This window comes from Mirounga leonina, unplaced genomic scaffold, assembly GCF_011800145.1.
Source record: "Mirounga leonina isolate KUSES-001 unplaced genomic scaffold, KU_Mleo_1.0 Mir_176, whole genome shotgun sequence".
Taxonomy (NCBI): Eukaryota; Metazoa; Chordata; class Mammalia; order Carnivora; family Phocidae; genus Mirounga; species Mirounga leonina.
The window spans coordinates 25,116,629-25,140,654 of NW_023270454.1; the positions used below are offsets into that span (position 1 = coordinate 25,116,629).

General features: G+C 35.3%; 1 protein-coding gene and 1 pseudogene across 3 annotated transcripts in view; both read left to right on the plus strand.

Annotated features, from left to right (window-relative positions):
• Nucleotides 1-24,026, plus strand: part of FSTL5 (follistatin like 5) — a 684,607-nt gene that overhangs the window by 606,022 nt on the left and 54,559 nt on the right. For all 3 annotated transcript variants that reach the window (XM_035022792.1, XM_035022794.1, XM_035022795.1), the window contains 2 exons: nucleotides 1,435-1,584; nucleotides 18,554-18,661. In XM_035022792.1, coding sequence (XP_034878683.1) covers nucleotides 1,435-1,584; nucleotides 18,554-18,661 — 258 coding nt within the window. The remainder of the gene's footprint in view (nucleotides 1-1,434; nucleotides 1,585-18,553; nucleotides 18,662-24,026) is intronic.
• LOC118022602 lies at nucleotides 289-398 on the plus strand (annotated as a pseudogene).

Consider the following 24,026-nt stretch of genomic DNA (forward strand, 5'->3'; position numbering starts at 1 on the left):
CACCCTGAGCTTCCAAAGTGCTCTGGTTTTTACATTATTTTCTAAATTTTATGCAGAGAGAAAAACCACCTACTATGTTTGTGCTCCCTCAAAAGGCGTTACTGTGGTATATCCATTTTAATTACTATATGTCAAATGTGGTTTATTTGCTGTCAATCTTATCTTTAAAAGAAATGCTTAGTGGAGTTGGTTATGAAAACCTTGTTAATTATGTTTCATGATTATTAAATACAAATGGTGAGTGGAATGTCTGCTAAAAAAATGTTTTTATTTGAATTAGAGAAGGAGAGCTTTGCGCCGTGGCAGTATCGTAGCCAATGAGGTTTATCCGAGGGGCGATTATTGCTAATTGAATTAGAGAAGGAGAGCATTCTAATTTAAGAGTTACTAACTGGAGTACACAAATCAATAAATTAGGTATCAGTAATCAGTGATTATACCTAAATAATAAAACAAATGAAATGCTAGAATCACTGCATGCGTATTTTATGTACAGCTCAACAAATCTCTCTTCTTAGTGTTTTCCTAACTATAAGTCACTTGAGAAAGTTACAAAACAAAAAGGCCAGTGAATTAAAAAAATGCCTGAAACAAAAATAATGAACTAAATCACGTTTATTCCATTTGTGATGTGTCTACCAGCATGGATCACAAGGGCCTATATATCCCTTCAACCTTCATTTATTGACAAAATTCAGGAAAGGAGGAAATAGTAGGTATATATATATATATATATTTTTTTTTTTTTTGCCTCATTTATGGCCATCTAGCACAAACTATATAATATTCAACCAGAAAACAGTTGAGGGTGAAGGAGAAGAATAATAATCTGCTTGGGCAGATTAAAAGAGTTTGTAAAATTTCACCTTGATACCAAACTGAAAAATAAAATAAGCATTCTGAATGGCTACCGTTTTATAATTTTTCTAAACTTCTGATTCTCCACAAATTAGAAAACTTTCAATCATTTCCAGAGGATTTATCCAGCAGCTTTTGAAAAGATGAAGGACATGCCTTGGGGGTAGCCACTGACGTGATAAACTCTAAATATACTTTAGTGTGACACTTAATGTCTGGTAAAGAAGCTTAAGATTGGAGGATTTGAGAGAAAACGTTGTATTTATCATCTATGTCTGAAGTTACTGAGTTATGAACAGGTAGTAACATATGACAGGCTATATCCTATTAGAAGTAAGTAAGAGCTTGCTGAAATTAATATCAAAGAGTTATTTACATTGATTTGTACGTACATTTAATGAGCTTAAATGTGCAATATGTATTATTTGATTTAGGACACACACTCTCTGTGTATGTATATATTTAACGTTTGATGCTGAAAGTAGTTAAGCATCAAACATTAATTTTGCTCCTAATATGCCATACCCACATTATAATTTAAGATATTCACATTTCCCCCTGTTTTCTAAATTATAGGATGAAGTCTGTCCCCAAGCTGAAGGAGATGAGGTTCAGAGGTGTGTGTGGGCCTCAGCTGTTAACGTCAAAGACAAGTTCATTTATGCTGCACAGCCAACTCTGGACAGAGTCCTTATCGTTGATGTGCAGTCCCAAAAAGTTGTTCAGGTATGAACAATCCCTGCTTTTTAGGTGATTTGAAAAAAAAAAAAATTACTTTTATTTAATTCTTTACCAGGTCACTTGTACATTGCCATCGGATTGTCATCGATAACTTGTTTCATTACTTGGGTAACTAGAAAGTGTATGCATTTTCTGCAAACTTTCCTCTCATTCTGTTCCTTGAGTTTAATGAGTTAAAAAATGATTTAATTTTTGTTATTTTCAAAAATTAGATTCCATAAACACATCATAATACTAACATGACTAGTTCCACAAAAATCAACCTCAGATTTGCTTATTCTGTTTAGAGCCAGGAGAGTTCCAGTCAGAGGCTAATTAAGGTATTCCTAGTAACTATTCCAGAAACAGTATTATCTCTTTCTTACTTGATTCTTTTTTTTTTTTTTAAGATTTTATTTATTTATTTGACAGAGACAGAGACAGCGAGAGCAGGAACACAAGCAGGGGGAGTGGGAGAGGGAGAAGCAGGCTTCCAGCCAGGCAGGGAGCCCAACGTGGGACTCGATCCCAGGACCCTGGGATCATGACCTGAGCCGAAGGCAGCCGCTTAACCGACTGAGCCACCCAGGCGCCCTATTAATTTATTTTTGAAGATTTTATTTATTTATTTGTTAGAGTACAAGCAAGTGGAAGGGCAGGCAGAGGGAGAAGCAGACTCCCCGCTGAGCAGGGAGCCCCATACGGGACTTGATCCCAGGACCTTGGGGTCATGACCTGAACCGAAGGCAGATGCTTAAAGACTGAGCCACCCAGGCACCCCTGTACTTCTTATTTATTTATTTATTTTTTAAAGATTTTATTTATTTCTTTGACAGAGAGAGCCACAGTGAGAGAGGGAACATAAGCAGGGGGAGTGGGAGAGGGAGAAGCAGGCTCCTGTGGAGCAGGGAGCCCGATGCGGGGCTCGATCCCAGGACCCTGGGATCATGACCTGAGCCGAAGGCAGACGCTTAACGACTGAGCCACCCAGGAGCCCCTATTTTATTTTTTAAAGATTTTATTTGTTTATTTGAGAGAGAGAGAGAGAGAGCATGAGAGGGGGGAGGGTCGGAGGGAGAAGCAGATTCCCTGCTGAGCAAGGAGCCCGATGCGGAGCTCCATCCCAGGACCCTGGGATCATGACCTGAGCCGAAGGCAGTCGCTTAACCAACTGAGCCACCCAGGCGCCCCTCTTACTTGATTCTTAACAAAAGCCAAGATAATAGTAGACTTTGTTAGGTAATAGTAATTTAGTAGGTTTTACTGTAGTAGTAAAACAAGTAATATGCACATAGGTCAATGGCAGAGAAAAAAATCCTAATAAACATTGTTATGGTCATGGCTATAAAAAAACATTCTGGTTTGAGTCCCCAGTTATTTCATTCCCTGCTCTTTCCAAAGTTGTTTAATTTGGGCAATCTATTTGTACTCCATTGCACAACAACAAAGGGGCGGTACAGGATTTGCTTCTAGGCTGTCTGGCTATAGTAACTGGGCCCTTGACTCTTATTAGGATCTCTTGCTTCTCAGCTCAGAGGAAACAAACTTAAAACAGCTTTATTAGATATGCATAATCCACTAAATGGGATTAATAATTGTATATATCTCACAAAGTTGTATTTAGAATTAACTCAATTAATGCATATACAACATTTATAGCAGATCTTGGCATATAGAAGTGCTTTATATTTACTTACTATCAAATTTTCTGAGAGACACTGGAAGCTAACCATTCTTTATATTTACCAAGACTTTTTTTGCATCAATATTGGTTTGAAATCAAATACTGAAGTAGCCCCTCTAATGATTCCTGACTAGAACCACAAAAAGTGGCAATAACTTCAAAGTTAAGAATTTTCAGTTTAAGAGTCCTTCAGAGCTTCACATGATATCATCCAATCATCCATCTATCTATCCATCTACTCTATGTACATTTGTTGATTGCCTACTATGGATATGTTTGCTATTACAAATAAAAGAATGAAAAGCGTTTCTACTGAAAAACTCTGTTATCTCAGTTTTACAAATTTATAGTGAGTAATTAGTCTAATGGTTCAATTTCTGATAAGAGAGTGGCTGGTATAATCATGAGGAAAAGGATCAATAATTGTTCTACTAGAAAACTTATCTAAGGCCTCCAGGGTTACATGGTTCTCATATATATCCAATCTGATGGTTCAGTATCTACCGTGAGGATATATGTTTTTCTATATATTTCACCTCTTATTTCTTTGAAACTGCTGGACGTTGACCAGGTTAATTTTATCTTGATTTCAGCTGTAACATAGGCCATCAAATTATAGGCATTCAGTTTGGCATTATTTAGACTCTATAGCCAGCATGTTAATATTAGAAGAATGCTTCAGAAATAATCAAATTGGCCTTTAAATTTAGTTTTCAAACTAGAAATCTACACTGACTCATTATGTATTGCCGAGTAGATACTCAAAAGTGAGAAAATCTAACATCACTTATCTTCATATCATTTCCAACTTCAGACAACAATGTAAAATTTAAAATTAATAGAAAATATTGATAATGAAATGTTCATCAATGGTAAAAGTCACATAAATTATATTATTTTTCAAAGTGCCTATAATTGCTATGAAATACCAGGAGAATGTAAAAGATAATATATAATGCTAAAATATTTAAAAAATCATATTAGGATATGATGTAATCATGATTATGGAGTTTTCTTAGACAAGAATCTAACATTTACTTTTTTAAGGGCTAGGAAATTGGGCCTCAATCCAAATGAGTTCTCCTTATGATATTGTTATTAAAATAATAATAATGTTTTATTACTCTTCTAGTCGTTAACTGTTCAAAGATAATCATTATGTATATTTATGCCACCATAAATAAACATTGACTAATTTTGAATATTACATCAGTGGAAATATATAGCATTCACTATTTGTATCTGGCTACTTTGCTCTACATTATAATCATAAGATCATTTTGTTTAAATGTAGCCGTAGTGTTAGTCTTTCTTCTTTTGCTGGAGAGAAATCGATTATAGTTAATTATCATTATTTGTTGATTCTGCATTTGAAAATTCACTTAAATTTATTTAGGGCCATAAAATCAATACTCATGGGGCTTTTGTGGTCATTCAAGGACATGAACAGAATGGTTAAAAGTTTGTCCCCCTACATATACGTTTCTAGCTAAGATTGAATAAGAAGAGACTCTGCCTTCTTGTGTCAGTTTTTAGACTGTAAACAAGTGTTCTTTTCATGGTCTATTTAGTACCATGTGTTTTGCATTTTTGTGTTTTTGCTGGCAATTTTGCTGCTTAAAATGGTTCCAAAGCACAGTGTCGAAATGCCTGTTCAAGAGGCTGTGACGTGCCTAATGGTAAGTTTCATTCAGCCGTGAGTCCTGGTGCTGTTTGGCCACGAGTTCTATGTTAATTAATGAACAATATATATTAAATAAAGTGTCTTTGAACAGAAACACATATGAAACAAAGTTATCTATTGATCAGTTGATGAAAATCTTGTGACCAGAGTCTCATAGGAACCTAAGTATGTATTTCCCGTAGGAGCAATGGGTCAGTATTCAGAAATTTAGTGTTAGTGGTTACTTTATGGAAACAACTACTACTAATAATGAGAATCAAATGCGTTTTAATACACAGACATTATTTATCCATTCACAGTAGAAAACATAAATTCCAGAAAGGAGATAATATAAAAGAAAGGGGGTGAAGTTAATATTTAGGTCAAAATGAGTGATAAGAAGTGAGACTGTACTATAGTATAATAAAGAATATTGCATATTATATTTACTCTATAATTTATAAAATAAAATGTAGTAAACCTTCATATTTAGAAAGGACAATGAAACCTAAATGGAAAAAAATTAAATATCTTAGAATGATCATAAAATGGCAGATGAATTACTATGAGAACAACAGCAACTTTCTCAATAGCAATAATGGACACCAAATGAAAGTGAAACATTGCTAAATGGGTTAGTAGAAGTAAAATACATTCTAATGTTATAATATGATCAGTGTAAAAATAATTTTGAAACCACAGCATTGCTTATTGTGTCAGATACACAAAAACATAGATATTATCATCAACATAAATTGAAACCGAACTGAAAACTATCTGCTTCAGGAATAAGGAAAACTAACTGATCAATAAGTTTGATGTGATAGTGAGTAAGTAAATTGGTAAATATATGATCTATTAAAATATTAACTCTCAGTAATAATTAGGATATTCTCTTAGCTTAAGATTGAAATGTTTAGGGACTCCTGGGTGGCTCAGTCGTTAAGCATCTGCCTTTGGCTCAGGTCATGATTTCAGGGTCCTGGGATTGAGCCCCGCATCAGGCTTCCTGCTCATTGGGAAGCTTGCTTCTCCCTCTCCCTCTCCTGCTCCCCCTGCTTGTGCTCTCTCACTCTCTCTCTGTCAAATAAATAAATAAAATCTTTAAAAAAATAAAAAAAATAAAAACCTTTATTAAAAAAAGATTGATGTCTTTAAAAGAGTGAAAACACAAGACAAAAATAGTAACACAAGTGTTTAAGTTTTGTACAACAATATGTAAACAGAGAAAGGGATGATTTATTTGAAATACTTTAAGATTTCTTGTACTATTTTGGAATGGGAATAATTGATTATTCAAAAATATGGTAGGTATGCTTATTAATGTTAAAAAGAATCTGTCTTGAAATACTGTGTCTGGCTATGATAAAATAAAATTCAATGAACAACTTACAAATAAATACAGTGGGGAAAGAAGAAATAAGAAAGACAAATAATAAGAATGGAAAACCCAAAACAAATAGAAACAAATTTAAACAAAATGATAGAATAAAACCAAATACATCCATTTTTTTTTGAGGAACCTGCATACTGTTTTCTATAGTACATAAGGTTCTTTTTTCTTCACATCCTCTTCAACACTTGTTGTTTCTTGTCTTCTGATTTTAGCCATTCTAAGGTGATATCTCAGAAAACAGTATCGAGATTCCTCAAAAAATTAAAAATAGAAATACCATGTGATCCAATAATTCCACTAGTGGGTATCTACCCAGGAAAAGGGAAACACTAACTGAAAAAGGTAATATGTTTATTGCAGCATTGCAACCGAAGTGTCCATTGATAGATGAATGAATAAGGAAAATGTGATACATAATTTAATATTACACAGCCATAAAAAAGGATAATATCGTGCCATTTGAGATAATATGGATGGACCTAGAGGGTATTATGCTAAGTGAAATAAGTCAGACCGAGGAAGACAAATGTACTACATGATTCCAGTCATAAGTGGACTCTAAAAACAGAAAAAAAGAATAAACAAACAAAAAGCAGAATCAAACTATAAATACAGAGAACAAACTGATAGTAGCCAGAGGGGAGGTAAGTGGGGGGTTGGGCAAAATGGGTGAAGGGGAAGAAGGAGATACAAGCCTCCAGTTATAAATGAGTAAGTGACAGGGTTAAAAAGCAGAACATAAGGAATATAGGCAGTGATACAGTAATAGCAATGTAATGGGGCAGATGGTAACTGTACTTACAGTGAACATAGCATAATGTATAAACTTGTCAGATCACTAATTTGTTCACCTGAAACTAATGTAATGTTGTGTATCAGCTGTATTTAAATATTAAAAAATAAAATAAATAGCAATTAAAAAAACAAAGTATGTTCACAATTACAGTAACTGAGGATGGACTAATGTAATTAACTGAAAGACAAAAAGAAAACTGTTGGACTGAATAATGGAAATCGAGCCATATGCACATTATGAGATATACCCCCTGAAAAAGATAAAAGAAAAAGTGACATTTAAGCACAGTACAGATAATGCAGGAATTATAATAACAACAAAACAATAAAGCTGATGTAGCTATATTGACATCAGATTTTAAAATTAACTTTAAGGCACAAAGCATTGAGTTGAAGCAAGTTACTTGATAATGATAAAATGTTTACTTTGTTAAGAAAATATAAGACTAAAAACATATATGATTGCTTACAATTTTACAAGGTGATTATTGCCAAACTACTACTAGAGATTGACATAGGATCAAAGTGAGAAGAACTTGATGCCTCTACACATGATAAATCAACAAAATTAAGAGTATATGTGAATTGAACAACACTGTTGCTATGCTTGAATTAACAGATGTGTGTGTTAGCCTTTGCATTCAGCAATGACTATATCTATATCATCTATATCTATATCTAAAAAGAGATAAAAAAAATATGTATATATATATCTTCACTACCATTTTATCATATCTTATCTTAGTCCATTAGGGCCACTATAACCAAATAGCAGACTGTGTAGCTTATAAACAACAGAAATTTATTTCTCACAGTTCTGAGTCTGGAAAGTCCAAGATCAAGGTGTCAGCATGTTGTGATCTAGTGAGGGTCCTCTTGCTGGTTCATAGCTGGTGCCATCTCACTGTGTCCTCAGACAGTAGAAGGGGTGAGGAATCTCAGAAGGATCTTTCTTTATAAAAGCACAAATTCATGCATGAGAGTTCCATCTTCACAACCTAATCACTTCTCAAAGACCACACTCCCTGATATCATCTTTGAGGGTTAGGATTTCAGAATATGAGTTCTGTGGGGAACACAAACACTCAGACCATAGCATTTCATGCACTTGAAACATTTCACTAAATGCTTCATTTAGTGAAAATGAACACATGATAGGCTATAAATTAAGTCACAAGAAATAGTAATGAAAATTATTTCATACAGATTCTCTGATACAATGTTAAGCTATTAATAGCACTGATGTAAATGTAAAATATTAATATCAGTATCAAGTAATACTGACAATCATGATTAAATATGTTGAATCCAAATAAGGCTGTATTTTCAGGGAATTTTTCTCCTTAATTAAAAAAAAATCAGCAATAGGTTAATTTAACCAGATGATTTTAGAATTTAGCTGAAGAAAATCAGAATCTGAAGGAAAACATAAAGATATGTATATAAAGACACAAAGGAATTAATGTATAAAAGGTAAAACTTAAGTTATTCAAAAAAGACTCCTCAAAAGGAAATTGGGAATTTTTGCAAAAAACAAGGACAAAAGTCATGATTAACACTATTAGAGTTGAGTAAAAGAATATATAACCACACTTCTAGCAGAGAGTAAAAGAAACTAAGAAAGTATTAAGATAAAAGTCATGGTAGTGGATTTTAACAACAAAATGGGAAAGAACAAATTAAAGGGAAAATATGTATATATCATGTAACCCAAATAAGAATAAAAAAGGAATCTTGATTTGAGAGGTCTAAAACAAATCAACAAAAAAAAAAATACCCTGTCCTAGATGGGTTTAGAGGGGAAAGCCAACTTGGTGGTTGATTTCCTGCTTTACTCACTCTACCTGCTCTGGGTAAGCGCCTGTATATTTTCAGACTTTCTATTACCAAAGACAAATCTTAAGCTTCTCTCCATGCATCTTGCCCCACATCACCATTTATCACCCTTATTGCCTCACTTCCTACAGCTCCCTTCTATTTGGAGAACAGTGGGGACCAAGAATAATGTACCAGATACATTCCTATTGTAGGAAGAATGTGAGAACTTAAACCTTGGCGCAAAAAGGCAGAGGCAGTAGAATGTCATGGGACTGCTCACGCAGCTCTGGCGAGATGTGTGATGGCATTGAAGATTATCCTTCTGTCAATGAAAAGAAAAGGTTTTGAATTATAGGGGCTAAGGAATACCTCGCTGGAAAGAAGGGAAGTGAAAGAGCAGCTCCTACGATTTGGCCCATTCTGCAACAAGATGTTGGATAGAAAAGCAGAGATCACCATTGTTTATAAAATGAAAATTTCCATACTGGGTACAGTCAGTCTCGTACTCTTTCTGATAGGAATACTAGTTCTTGAAACCTACTGTTGACTGTAAATATCAACCTAAAATTTTAGATCTATACCACAAAAGATTGTCTTTTTAAAAAACTAAAATTTTCTAGGTTTAAATTTGTCTGTTTTCACTTTCAAAACCATGTATAATTTCAGTCTGTGAGCTCATTAGATAATAAATTCCATATGTCTACTACCTGCAGGGTGAAAGAACACTGCCATATATTTGTCTTAACATTACATTAGGGTATGTAAATTTTAGTCCTCAGAAGTACATGCTTAAAGGTGAATTATAAATATCCTAGTGGTTCTATTTTCATACTTGAAAATACTTCATTTCTTAAAATTATAAATTCCCTCAAGGTTTTCCCAATTTAAAAACAGCATGATAGATTTTGCAGACTTAGATATTGAACCCTCTGTTTTACAAATTAATAATCCAAGGAGTTCAAGTTTTGAAATTAAAGAAAGAACATTTTGGGCGCCTGGGTGGCTCAGTCGTTAAGTGTCTGCCTTCAGCTGAGGTCATGATCCCAGGGTCCTGGGATCAAGCCCCACATCGGGCTCCCTGCTCAGCGGGAAGCCTGCTTCTCCCTCTCCCACTCCCCCTGCTTGTGTTCCCTCTCTCGCTGTGTCTGTGTTAAATAAATAAAATCTTAAAAAAAAAAAAAAAAGAAAGAACATTTCTAGCTACTTAAAAGACTACATTGAAACAACAACAACAATTTTGTGATTTAAAGCTGTATTTATCTCCAAGGACAGAGCACACTCAAAGTCAACTGCCAAGTACGAAGTTAATTACGTAAAAATTAAGCATCCTTTCTCAACTTGACCACTTTTCTCAACTGAGGCTAGGTTTGGAGTCAGTCTTTTTTTTGCATCCAAGTGAAATTATACTTCCTGATTGTGTGCTGTAGGCGTTTTTTTTTATTTCTTTTTTTTTAATGTTTCCTTATTTTTTTTTTTAATTTTATTTATTCATTTGAGACACAGAGATACAGAGAGAGAGAGAGAGAGAAAAAGAGCATGAGCAGGGGGAGAGGCAGAGGGAGAGGGAGAAGCAGGCCTCCCGCCGAGCAGGGAGCCCGATGCGGGGCTCGATCCCAGGACCCTGAGATCATGACCTGAGCCGAAGGCAGACGCTTAATGACTGAGCCACCCAGGCGCCCCGCGTTGTTTTATTTCTTTCAAACCTGAGTTTATTATACAGAAACAGCTAAGAATATTAACTATAACAGAAATATAGTTAATCTTGGGGTGCCTGGGTGGCTCAGTCGGTTAAGCGACTGCCTTCGGCTCAGGTCGTGGTCCCAGGGTCCTGGGATCGAGCCCCACGTCGGGTTTCCTGCTCGGCGGGAAGCCTGCTTCTCCCTCTCCCACCCCGTCTGCTTGTGTTCCCTCTCTTGCTGTGTCTCTCTCTGTGACATAAATAAAATCTTTAAAAAAAAAAAAAAAAGAAATTTAGTTAATCTTCTCCTAAACATGATAGAAAATGCCATGGAATTTTCTCTGGTGTGGATACAGGAATGGAACATTGAAGTCCAAAGTCAATCTTGAAAAAAAGAAAAAAGACAAAAAAAAAGAACACTATTCTTATTTAACTTTAATCTTTCTTTTTTTTTTTTTTAAGATTTTATTTATTTATTTACTTGAGAGAGAATGAGAGACAGAGAGCACGAGAGGGAGGAGGGTCAGAGGGAGAAGCAGACTCCCTGCTGAGCAAGGAGCCCGATGCGGGGCTCGATCCAGGGACTCCAGGATCATGACCTGAGCCGAAGGCAGTCGCTTAACCAACTGAGCCACCCAGGCGCCCAACTTTAATCTTTCAAGCTTTCTTTTTCAATCTAATTAAAGTAGATCCCTAGTGTTTTATACAGACCTTATCTAAGAAATCATATTTCTGACTTTTTCTTTTGCATGCAAATACATGCAGAAGAATACATGCAAAAGATTGTGTGGATTGGTAGTAAATGTATCTTTAAGATTAAAAATAAAAAAAAAAATTGGAACAGCTTTATTACATTTTATTGTTAAAATGACAAATATTTCCTTGACAACACAAGCTTTTATAAAATTCATGATAAAATATTACCATTAGAGTATATTTGTTTTCAGTGGATGCAACAGTATCAGTTTTATCTGCAGCTTAAAAAGTAAAAGGTCCCAGTTTTTTAATGGAACCGGTAAGGTTGCTGTTGCTTAACCATCAAATGTGTATTGCCTTTCTTACTGTGGAATTTTTGTCAGAGTGGCAGGCAGGTGATATTTGGCTGTATTAAAGACTGGCTAGTAAACAACTGACCTCATTTTGTCTTCCGTGGAGCAAAATCAGGTTCTGCTTGGATGCCAAAGTGGCTGGTGACACCTCAGGAGTATTCTTAAGTGTCATCAGCAGTCTCCTCTAGCCATTAACCCATTACCTTGAGAATCGACATCATTAGTTTAAATTAGGTTCACTTAATTAGCCAGCTGGTACTCTCCTTGTCAGGCTGATAAACAAGCTGTGCTTCACTGTTCCTTCATGTCAAGACCAAACCCCAAGTTTTGTGTATCTTTGTTGCTATTACCAGTATTTCCCCCCCATAAAGGCCATCTTTGTAGAAGCTGAGGCAACTGGTCCATGATCAGGATAGCGTATACTTTAAATTTTTTATATTTGTCTCACCTCCTCAACAAGTACTGATAAATTTGTGGAACACTGAGTATGTTGGGATTATGAAGGAGTTAAGGTTTGTAGATCGACAAAGAGGAAAAAAAAAAAACCCTTATAATGTAAGTAAATTATATGCTTAAGCAATGTTTTAAAATATTAAAGAAAAAATATTTTACTGATATCTTTATAAAGCTACAAATAAGACCATTTTGTTATTACATTATATAGTGTATTTTCAACATTTTAATGAAGGACTAGAACAAGTTAATTCAACATGATAATATAACACTCTGAAAATGGTACTTACATGGGAAATTAAGAAATGGATTTTCAGACCTGAATATGTAGATCACTACTATTTTTTTTTTAAGATTTTATTTATTTATTTGAGAGAGAGAGAATGAGAGAGAGCACATGAGAGAGGGGAGGGTCAGAGGGAGAAGCAGACTCCCTGCCGAGCAGGGAGTCCGATGTGGGACTCGATCCCGGGACTCCAGAATCATGACCTGAGCCGAAGGCAGTCGCTTAACCAACTGAGCCACCCAGGCGTCCCAAGTAGATCACTACTATTAATTACTTACAATAACAACACACTGTAATTTGAAAGGTATTTCTGAAAATATTTAAAAGATCAATTCATTTTTGAAAGTAAGATTGTGGCTTAATTATCTGAATATTACCAGGCCAAGCAAATGCCACTGTGTACAGAAAACCATAGTGTTTATGATATGGGAGAAAAATTTCCGACCTATAGTATCAGAACCTTTAATTTAAACAAAATTTTACGGAATCATTCAATAGATCTAAACTGATTCCCTTTGTTCTGTTATGGCCGGGATTTGAATCACCTGCTACAAATAAATCTCATTTCCTTAGGCTTCTCAAGGCAAAGTCTGAAAACAATTTCCTAGCAAAATAATATCAGTAGTTAAATACAAATTTATGCAAAGTAATAAATGAGCAATCTATAAAGGTTAATTCTGAGGTGGGAGATGAATCTATATGGAATGTTTTCTTACAATCACATATTCTTGAATGTTATTATTCAACTTACATCATTTCTTCTTGATAAATGGCTGGTAGGTGCAGGAAAAAAACAAAACAAAAACCTATAGACACTGGTGGTCTCCAAAGTGGAATGAAAGATGCTGAGTTGTCATAAGGAAATACTAGGATGTAATTTATATGTCTTTTTATCTTTAAAAAATCATATTATATTTTATAAATATTTAATATATGGGCCAATGTGGGAAGCTTATAGTCACCTGTATGTTGAATAGTGATGTAATGTACACAGTGGACAGGAGGGCACCTAGACGAAAGTGGCAGTTTTACAATAAGAAGGGATCAATATTGGTACTTTAGTTCACTTTTATCTTTACAAAGGAGATAACAATACTGCACACCTCAACACAAAAGTTGCTGTGAAGATTAAATTAAAATAATTTGTATTTGGAAAACATTAAAAAAACTCCTCTGTTCATAATAAGTATGATACAGAGTGTAATTGTCTTTCTTAAATAAAATAATAATGATGATTTTAATAATAATAAGTTTTGGAACACTGTTTAATTTTGCAATTTGTTTTTCCTAATGATGTAGATTTAGAGTCCCATTAATTGTATGTTGAATGTTGCTATTTACAAGGGATTGTTCTAAGTGCATAGGTTATATTATTGACTTAAACAAACAGAAAAAAAGCTGCTTTCTTGGAACCTAGAATCCATTGGATGAAGATGGACAATGAAAAATAGGAATACTAAAAATGCAAATTATGTGATATGTGGTCAGGTAGTAAGTGCTTTGGAAAAGGTAAAATTGTGGTGTAAGACCAGGTGGGATTGGGAAAGCTAAGGGTGAGGGGATGTGCACCAAGTGAAGGCTGGTTACAGTATTAAGCAGGGTGATCAGACTGGCCTCACTGAGAAGGTGAGTTCTGAGCAGCGAACGTGTTGAGGAAGCAGACACTGGACTATCTAGGGGAAGACCATTCAGGGGAAAAGCCCTCCGAAAGCCCTCCAAAAGGTGTGTGGCTGGCATGCTGGATGAACAGCAGGAGGCCCAGAGCACTCCACCAGAGTAGTAGGTGAAGGGGTCAGAGAAAGAAGACGGAGAGGGCAGGTCAGCTAGGGCCTGGTAGTCATTCAAAGGACTTCTGGCTTTACTGTGAGGGAAATGAGAAAACACTGTAGTGCTTTGAGCAGATTAGTATTATGATCTGTCTAATGCTTACAAAAAAAAAAAAAATCATCCTAACAAATCTGTTGAGAAAGGTGGTGAGTATATATAAAGGTAGAAGTTAGAAACCATGTGATGGATTCTAGAGGATAGAGGCTCTGTTCTTGGTGGGTATCAGGGGAGGTTCTGCCGAGGGCAGTATTTAGAAGTCGGATAGAATCCTGTTTCCTGAGAATGTGAGGTATGGGAGAAAGAGGGCAGTCAAGGATAAGAGAATCTTTACAATCCCTTTCATAAAATGTGGAGAAACATTTAAACTATTTTGTAACACAGAGGCTTACAGGTTTAATTGTGGCAAGAAAAATAATATTTTAAGTATCAAATATAGTGTCTTTCTCTTTTTCAAAAGCTAATGGTCTAAACTTACTCATCATTTAAAGTAATTTCCACAGTATACTAGCAGGTATTTTGTGAAATCCAATAACATACAATTTATTCCTTTCAAAAGTTGACAATGTAAGTAGGAAAATACCTGGGGTTTTTTTGGCTAAAAATTGGGTATGGCAAGATTATCCTGAAGATGGTTGTTTGGAAATATTTCTGTCTTTTTAGATGATCTTGTTGCTGAAATCCATGTAAATGTCCCCTCTGTAAAATGTGTTATATCTGCACTTGAAAAGCTGTAAACAGATTTTTTTTTCCCTAAGAGTTAAACATTTTCCAAATAAAGTATGTCAGATGTTTTTTTCTTCATTTTGATCTGCATATCTTTTTCAGTTCTGGTGAGCTATTATAACCAAACACCAAAATATATTGAATTTAATATTAAGCCTTTGAAATGCTGAGAGACAAAAAATGTTCAAATATTTTGGAGACCACTGAGCAGATATGTTTCAAAATCCGAAGCTCTTTTGAAAATTGGTATTTTTCTCTTTCAAATACGTATATCTTAATTATTTGAAAGCAGTTATTCATGGACTGCTTTTTGACATCTCCTGGAACATTTTCTCACAAATTAACTTTAAAAAATAGTCTCTATCTTCCCATTTATAAAAATATTCATACTTAAAGGCTCAATAAAAGCATCACCTCTCACCCTTATCCTTTAACGTGCTTTGTACCTCTTCCTCTGCACTTTCAGGGCATTTGGTCCTTATTTTTACTTTGTGATAGGCATCTAGTTATTTTAAGTTCTTTCACCCTCTCGCCTATAATTCTTTAAGGACAAAGACTGTGTTTATTTACTTTCTGTTCTAAGTCTCAGATTCTTCATTTGCTAAATAAGGGTACTGGGTACTTTATCTCTAGCTTTAAAACACTATGATGCTAATTGTCATGAAAATACCTCTAGTTCAATTAGCTTTTCTGACAGTAATAGTAGTATTTCCATGGCATACCACAGAAAAGCTTAGTAACTTCCCAAGGTATTATTACTATTCTTTTCACTTAAGTGAGGACACTAAAATGTGCAGTCGGCTTCAGAATGCCTGCTCATAAGCATGGTTTATACTGCTTCTCACTGATGCTTGGCTAGGTCTGTACTGCTTATACAGATGATACTGCGTATATTTGGGCCCGTGGATTTCCTTACACCCTCCAAAAGAGAAAAAGCCCAAAGAATGTTTCTTATACATGAGGCAACAATAGGAGGGCAACATATCCACACATTGTCAGAAATTAAACTATCAGCTAGGAAGGATGATGGTTCATGTTCAGGGAGGCTGTACATTCGGGATAAATAGACTATCAAATCCCAACTCTGCTGATCACCTGCTGGATGGTTACTGGTAAGACTGAGTCTCCATTTCTTGTCTGTTTTATGTAGATATTAACCCATGGCCTGTGGTATGCCCCTTAGGAAAGGGATCAGTGGAAGAAAAGAACCTTATGAGAGCTGGCAAGCTGGAAGTTTTCATTTAAATTGTTCTTTAATATTTAAAGTTATCTAAAGATCCTTGCTCTTTGTGTAACTGTCTCTTAACAATTGAATAACAATGAGGTCTTTGTTACTATTGCTTTTGGATTGAACTATTTTATCTTTAACATCTTAAAGACATAAAGATTATTTCCTTTTAAGCTGCATACAAAATAGGGTAACTGTTATAATCACACACAGATCAAGTTTTACATATAAAGGGGAAAATATGAAAAATCAAAGGAATTTTATTGCTTTGTTATTAGTGTAATGATTAATGATGGCATTTTTGCTATATACATATTGAAATTATCGTTGAGTACATGAAGAATTTAAATGAAACATCTGGCATTCACTGGATTGCAATTAACAAAATACCAGACTATTTCTTAAGCAATTTAATTATCCCAAATAACCTCATCTAGAGACAGTTACTCTAGGTTTGTGCAGCAACTCAAGGTTGTTATGGAGAATTCAGTCTTCTTTCATTTTTCTCCTGCCAAACCTTCAAGGTGTTGTGTGGCTTTTCCTTCTTAAGCTTATTGTTTCATGGCCTCAAAATGACTTTGGAAATTAAGGCTTAATGTTCTTTTTTTTTTTTTTTTTTTTAAGATTTTATTTATTTGACAGAGAGAGAGAGATAGCGAGAGCAGGAACACAAGCAGGGGGAGTGGGAGAAGGAGAAGCAGGCTTCCTGCTGAGCAGGGAGCTCCATGCAGGGCTTGATCCCAGGACCCTGGGATCATGACCTGATCCGAAGGCAGACACTTAATGACTAAGCCACCCAGGCGCCCCAAGGCTTAATGTTCTTATATGATAGCATTCCAAGCAGGAACAAAGTGTGGTGCAATATCATTCTCAAAAATCATTCAGCGTATTAATCCTTACCATGTATAAATGAGACTAGGTCATGTGACCACAGGAGCCTCTAGAGAGGCTGGGAAACTTGGCATTTGTGAAAGCGGGATAGGCTTAAATCTCTGATGCTCGCCAAGTGGGCTACTTTCCCTGAGAACATTGTTGGCCACCTGATCCCAAATCAACATAATGGCCATGTGAGCCAGGAAGAAAGTCATGAGGGGGGCAGAAATCGGAGAGGGAGACAAACCATGAGAGACTATGGACTCTGAAAAACAAACTGAGGGTTCTAGAGGGGAGGGGGGTGGCGGATGGGTTAACCTGGGTGATGGGTATTGAGGAGGGCACATTCTGCATGGAACTCTGGGTGTTATATGCAAACAATGAATCATGGAACACTACATCAAAAACTAATGATGTAATGTATGGTGATTAACATAACATAATAATAATAAAATAAGTAAATAATTTAAAAAAGAAAGTCATGAGGACACTAATATAGAAATGTTTAAGTAGGCCTTTTCAGAAATCAAATAATTAATTCAGTAATCCAAGAATATTGAGAATTTTAAATAGATAAAATTCAGGGCAAGGTTTTAGAAAATAAATATACTAGTAAGACTAAATTGCCAACATGTAAGCTAAAATATGAATCTTCACAAGTTCAACCACAACTGTAGTATACCTTTAACTAACCCACCGTGAAGATTGCATTATGAACTAGGACTTGGGAAATTCTCTAAGGATATTCAACAGAGCTTTAGAAAGAAATGCTTTCAATATTGAATAAAGATTGTTTTATTGAATACACTTTGTTTTATGTTATAAAATTAGAAAAATATACATAAGGAACTACTACAGGAAATTTCTTGAAAAAGGTATTAGCTTGAAATTAAGGTGAGTGAAATAACTTCTGGGCAGCAATTTGTTTTCTGGAAGTTTAGTTTTAAGTAAATGCTAAATATTATAAATATTGGCAGAAAAACACATTTACCATATCAAGGATGGTTAAAAAATGCTTTTACTTCTTTTGGTGATTTTAGATTTCTCATTAAGGAAACTAAATTAGGTAATCTGTCATTAAGGTTACCATGGTCTATCATATGTAGGCATTTTGGCATTATAGACAGCCAAATCCCATGCCCAACATTAGAATGAAAAAAACCTAATAGTATAAACATAGTTCTTACCTGTGTTCAACAATTGAATAAAATACACGTATTAATCATTTATATATCTTAAGTTTCTAAATAGCTTCTCCATGACACCCAAATTGTATAGGTAATGAAGGAACATAAGACTATATAAAATTGTACAAGAACATACTTGGGTAAAGTATCATATTCCCAAATTAAACAAATAAAGGTTTAGAAAAAATCAGAAAGTTGGCAACATAAATTTTTAATCTGACATCTAAACTCTTGTGTTCTCTCATAATTTCTGGCATAGTTTTAAACTAATATTTCAGTCTGAAAACATTTTTTTTCAACTCCCATTTATTACAGGCAGTAAGCACAGACCCTGTACCAGTTAAATTACACTACGACAAATCACATGATCAGGTCTGGGTATTGAGCTGGGGTACCGCGGAAAAGACTTCTCCAACACTGCAGGTAAGCACATTTCGGTATATTTGAGAAAACAGTGATATTTAAACCTTTAGATATCTCATTGGATATTTATAACTATGTAAGAGTGATCGTTTTCCATCTGAGGACTATACTTTAATCACATCTAGATCTGCACAGAAAAGGGGGAACAAGTTAAAACTCAAGTACTTGTTTGGATGGAAAATAATGCAGGTTATACTTATCAAAGGTTAGATTTTTATGCAAAATGAAAAATCAGTGATGACAAAACCAATGCCATTAGGGAAAAACAGTCATAATTTACCTTTCAACAATTACCTGCCTCCCGTCAGTTTTCATGAGAATTTTCTTGTTTCAATCTCTCTTTTCAAAATGGGACATGTGAGCTAGAGACCAAGAGAGTTAGACAGTGTCAAGGCAGATTTCCATTTTTCTCCAAAACAGATAGTATGTTCTTATCTCAGCGCAGGCTCATTTCTAACTGGGGAATAAGTGGTATAGTCTTTGTGGAATTTGCTTATGTTTTAAAGTTGTTTATATAGATCTTGACAGATAGAGGGAAAAAATATATTTGACGATAACTCTCTGGCACAGTTTCAATTGTTGGAGTTAAAAGTTTAACAGAAAACTGAGAGGGAATGAGAAGGAATATTTGGCCCTAAAAATGTGTTTTATCTATGTCTCAAACTACCTCATGATAATAACACTGCCATGAACATTCCTCTCCTTACAAATCATTAATCTTGGCCAGATTCCAGTAAGTCGATTGAGTGCCATGTTTTTAATTTTAATCAGTTGTCACTGTCAATACTTAAAATATTTCTAAAGGATTTTTAGTTTTGCAATATTTAACTTACAAAAGGCAGGTCTATTGAAATGAAATCTTTTGAAGGAACTATTAGAATGACGTTTCCTTTTATATTTCATTGGAAATACGTGTCATTTGAAACATTACCATATAATAGTATTCCAGTTATCTATTGTGGCAAATCAAATCACCCCAAAATTTGATGTGTTAAACAGAATTAAAGAATGACTTACTACCCATAGTTCTGTGGTTCGGCAATCTGGACAGTTTATGGGCCTGATGGGGGAACACTCAGAAGGCTGCACTCCTCTGATTGCAGTAGCTGGATGGTTCAAAAGAGCCTCACCCCCACGTCTGTTATGTATTAGTGGTGAATAGCTGGGTGGCTTGTGTCTCCTGCACGTGCCTGCTCATCCTTTAGACTGGCATCTCAGCATGGTGGTTCCAGGGTATAAGACGGTGGGAGTTGCGAGGCTAATTAAGATCTAGGCACTAGAATTCACACTAAATCACTCCCACCACAACTTCTTGATCAAAGCAAGTCACACTGCCTGCCTAGATTCAAGAGGGTGAAATAACAGAGCTCATCTTTTGCTGGAAAGAGTACAGTCTTCATTGTGGACAGTTGTTTGACTGACCTGGCACAATATGGTAATATTGTCTAGTTAGTTGATATTTTGTACTTAAATCTTGACCAGATAAGAACAGGTCAATATGTATGATTTTTTTTAAATCACTCTTATGAATTATTTTTAATTCTATTACCTTTTAAATAAAATAAAACAGCTTATAAAAGTTAAAAAATATATATTTTTTTCTTTTAAAGTTGTATGAATTTTCAATATATTGTGTTCTTTGGAACTGAATCTTTCCCTTCCCTTTTGGTACTTGCTACTTTTATAGATTAATAACTTTCTCAGTGTTGCAAACCTTCCATAAAGCACAATTAGGCACACTCCTTTAATATCATACAGAAAGGGTAAAATAGTCTTTGAAAAAGTGTTAAGTTAATTCCTACACATTATTCAGCCATTTAAAAATGGGTTCTTTTTCTCTGAATGTCCAGTAAAAAAATATGCTTTTAAGATTTAATGAATTTTTTAAATATTTGCTGAGTGGAGGGAAAGGTAATTCTCACACCTGAAAATGTAAAATAAAACATAAGAATTGAGAAGTACTTTTAAAATAGTACATACAGGCAGATTTATTTGCATAAAGTAACATTTATGCACATGTACATACACATATATATGTGACAGATTAGATAATACATAGATAGGTATATAGACAGGCTGACAGGAAACGCAGGGTCTCTGGATCAGAGAACAGACCATTTCTTACTCAGAAGCATGCTAGTGTTTATACCCCAGCCCCCATCCTAGGGGTGATGTGGTGAGAGACTAATGTAACCTCTTTGTATAGCACAGTTGCACTAACAGGGGAAGGACCCTGGAATCATGTGTTTCAGAGGTTTTTTTTAGACTGTTGGCACATCAGTCCACCCTCTTCCATGACAGAAATTATTACTCTGGAATGCAAATTTTATCAGGTCGGTACCCTGGAATGTCAGTAAGGCGCAAAGGAATTAAGTCTCTACCTCTCTCAGGAGCAATACCCCACCCTTTAGCTTCCAGGCATTTTTGCTATGCCATCATCCTTTCCCCAACTTTGCTGGAGCCCTTTGCTCAGAAAGACCTGACTCAGCAGAAATGTCAGAATAGTCATGGATAATTGTCTCCCAACAAGATTATCAGGAAACATCTGCAAAGGAAATGGAACTTAAGATTTGTTTGAAAAGTGGAACAGACTTTCTTTTGGCAAAATTGAATTCACCAAACCAAAAACATGGGCAAGGTCCCATTTTGGCTAGGGTGTCCCTGTGCCATGTTGAAAGATCAGACTAGAACTAGAGATATTGATGCTAGGTTGTGATGGTTAGCTAGGTAGTGACTTTTTGCCCTAATGCAGTATATCTTATAATAGTGTCCACTGAAAACTTGAAGGTGCAAAAGCATTTTATCAAGGATTTGAAAATCCTATGTATACTTCTACTCTGTGTTTTTATTTTGACTATAATCCAATCTATACATCTTTATCAATTATGGAAGCAAAATATATTATTTTCTGTGATATTTATAATTAATTAATAAAAACCCATAAACTGTCATGTTAGGTATATAAGACAGTGATTTTCCAATTAGTGTTATCTGATGAATTCTCAAAGATTTATTATAGTTATTTTTTTTCTTTTTAAAAGGCATCTATGCCTTATGAAAATTTAAGAAATGCTGTTGTAAAAGTCATGAGACTGTCATCTGCACAGTTTTACAATCCATATGTAATGTCTTTTCAAACGCACAATAACTAGAGATGAAATGTCCCCAAGAAACAACTTGGAATAAAGTCTTTACATCTTGCTGTGGGCCAGGAAGTAGGCCCCAGCCAGAAGGGGTGACAATGGGAGGTGGCAACTGTGGGTTTGTGGAAGGCATCACACATGGAGGAACCAGCAGCATGATGCCATTAGGAATGAACCAAGGATTGTCGCAAGATCGGGCCTATTGATTAAGGTGCATCAGAGATCAATCTGTGTGTCCTTGCAGTTAGTCAGCTCAGTCCTGAATCTGGCAATCCACCACTTCCTGTTTAACTGCAGCAGTGAGAAGGATCTAGAACCATCAGGGAACAAAATCTGGACTGGGAAGAGCTAAGGAAGTGGTATTGTATTTTTTACAACCTAGGACTATGCCAAACACAAATGAGATGCTCAGTTAATATACCTTCATTGGCATAAAACAATTTTGCATCAGTAAGGTTGGGATACATTATAGTGTTGTTTGAATATTAAATTACGTGATGCCTGTAAACTACTGAGAACACATAGTGGCATAAAACAGGCTCTCAGTAAATATTATTCCTGCTGCCATCAGTCTCAGTATTATTATTATTATTTTTTAAAAATATTTTATTTATTTATTTGACAGAGAGCGAGACAGCGAGAGAGGGAACACAAGCAGGGGGAGCAGGAAAGGGAGAAGCAGGCTTCCTGCAGAGCAGGGAGCCTGATGCGGGGCTCGATCCCAGGACCCTGAGATCATGACCTGAGCCGAAGGCAGATCCTTAACAACTGAGCTACCCAGGCGCCCCTCACTATTATTATTAATTTCAAATACATGTACATGCATTTCAGAGCTATGCACCTCTATACGAACTAAGGGGAAGAAAATTCGAGGAGTTCCTTTCCCATTACTTCTGTTAACCTTTATTAAAATCTTGTAGACATTATTATAAATGACTAAAATCCATTGAAAACTTCCTCACTGACATTCATTAATAAAATAGGTATGGTATCTTTAGAGCTTTTATTTAAGACTTTGGTTCTCTCTTCCTCTGGGCACACGATAGGCTCCTTTTGGTTAGGTGGAGACATATGATTAGTTCTGGCAAATGTGGTCTGTTGTAAATGGAAACATTCAAGGTAGTTGGCTGCTCGTTCAGCATGGGATACTAAGTGAAACAGTAGATACCCCACCAAAACCTTCTGGGAAAGTCATGGGTGTGAAATGAAATCTTAATTTCCCAAGCCTCTAAGACTTTAATATATTTTTTTCTTTTTTTTCTTCTAACCACAACGTAACTGAGTCTATCCTGTTATAATAACAATAAGCTATTTTCATTGGAAAGGCAATTTCCAGGGGAACTCAGTGAAAGTATACTCATATGAGTGAAGAAAAATAAGCCATTCAGAAAACAAACAAACAAACAAACAAAAACACAAAGTGCTACTTACTTCTGTCATAAAACCAAAGGAAAAGGCTCTGTGTTGAGGAAGGAAATTTATTTAACTTAAGAGAGTCAGTCAATTATTTAGGAAGTTTAATTTGGTTGTCATATGTAGAAAGGATTTAAAAGGGGAGAAATAAAGGCAGCAAGTGCTTAAGAAGGCTAACACAGAACAATGGTTGACCAGCGGGTTGACCACAGGAAGAAATGGGGAGCTGTGAAATATCTGAAGAAAGAACTGATAGAATTGGTGCATAATGGGATACAAGGAGTAAAAGAATTTAAATGTAGTGATCTTTTCTTTAGTGGACTATAAAGATTTTAAAAATTAATTGATGATGAATAATAAGAAGAAATGTCTTTGATTAAAACTTACTTAAATCTGGGACACCTGGGTGACTCAGTTTGGTTAAGCATCCAGCTCTTGATTTCAGCTCAGGTCAGGATCTCTGAGATGGAGCCCATGTTGGGCTCCATGCTCAGTGGGGAACCTGCTCAGGAATCTCTCTCTCTCTCTCCCTCTCCCCCTACACCTTCTCACTCTCTCCTCTCTAAAAAATTAATAAAAATAACTTACTTAAATCTGTTACTTTCAATTTATAGGAGGAAAAAAATAAATATAATTTCATCAATTCTAAAGTTGCTAAGAAAGAATATTTCATATGATTTGTTTTGGAGTTTTCAGCTTTGTTTCCCGCTCTGTTCTATATTAGCAGTTTTTTGTTTTATCAGTTACACCTCCACAAAGCTGAAGAAAGAAAGAAAGAAAGAAAGAAAGAAAGAAAGAAAGAAAGAAAG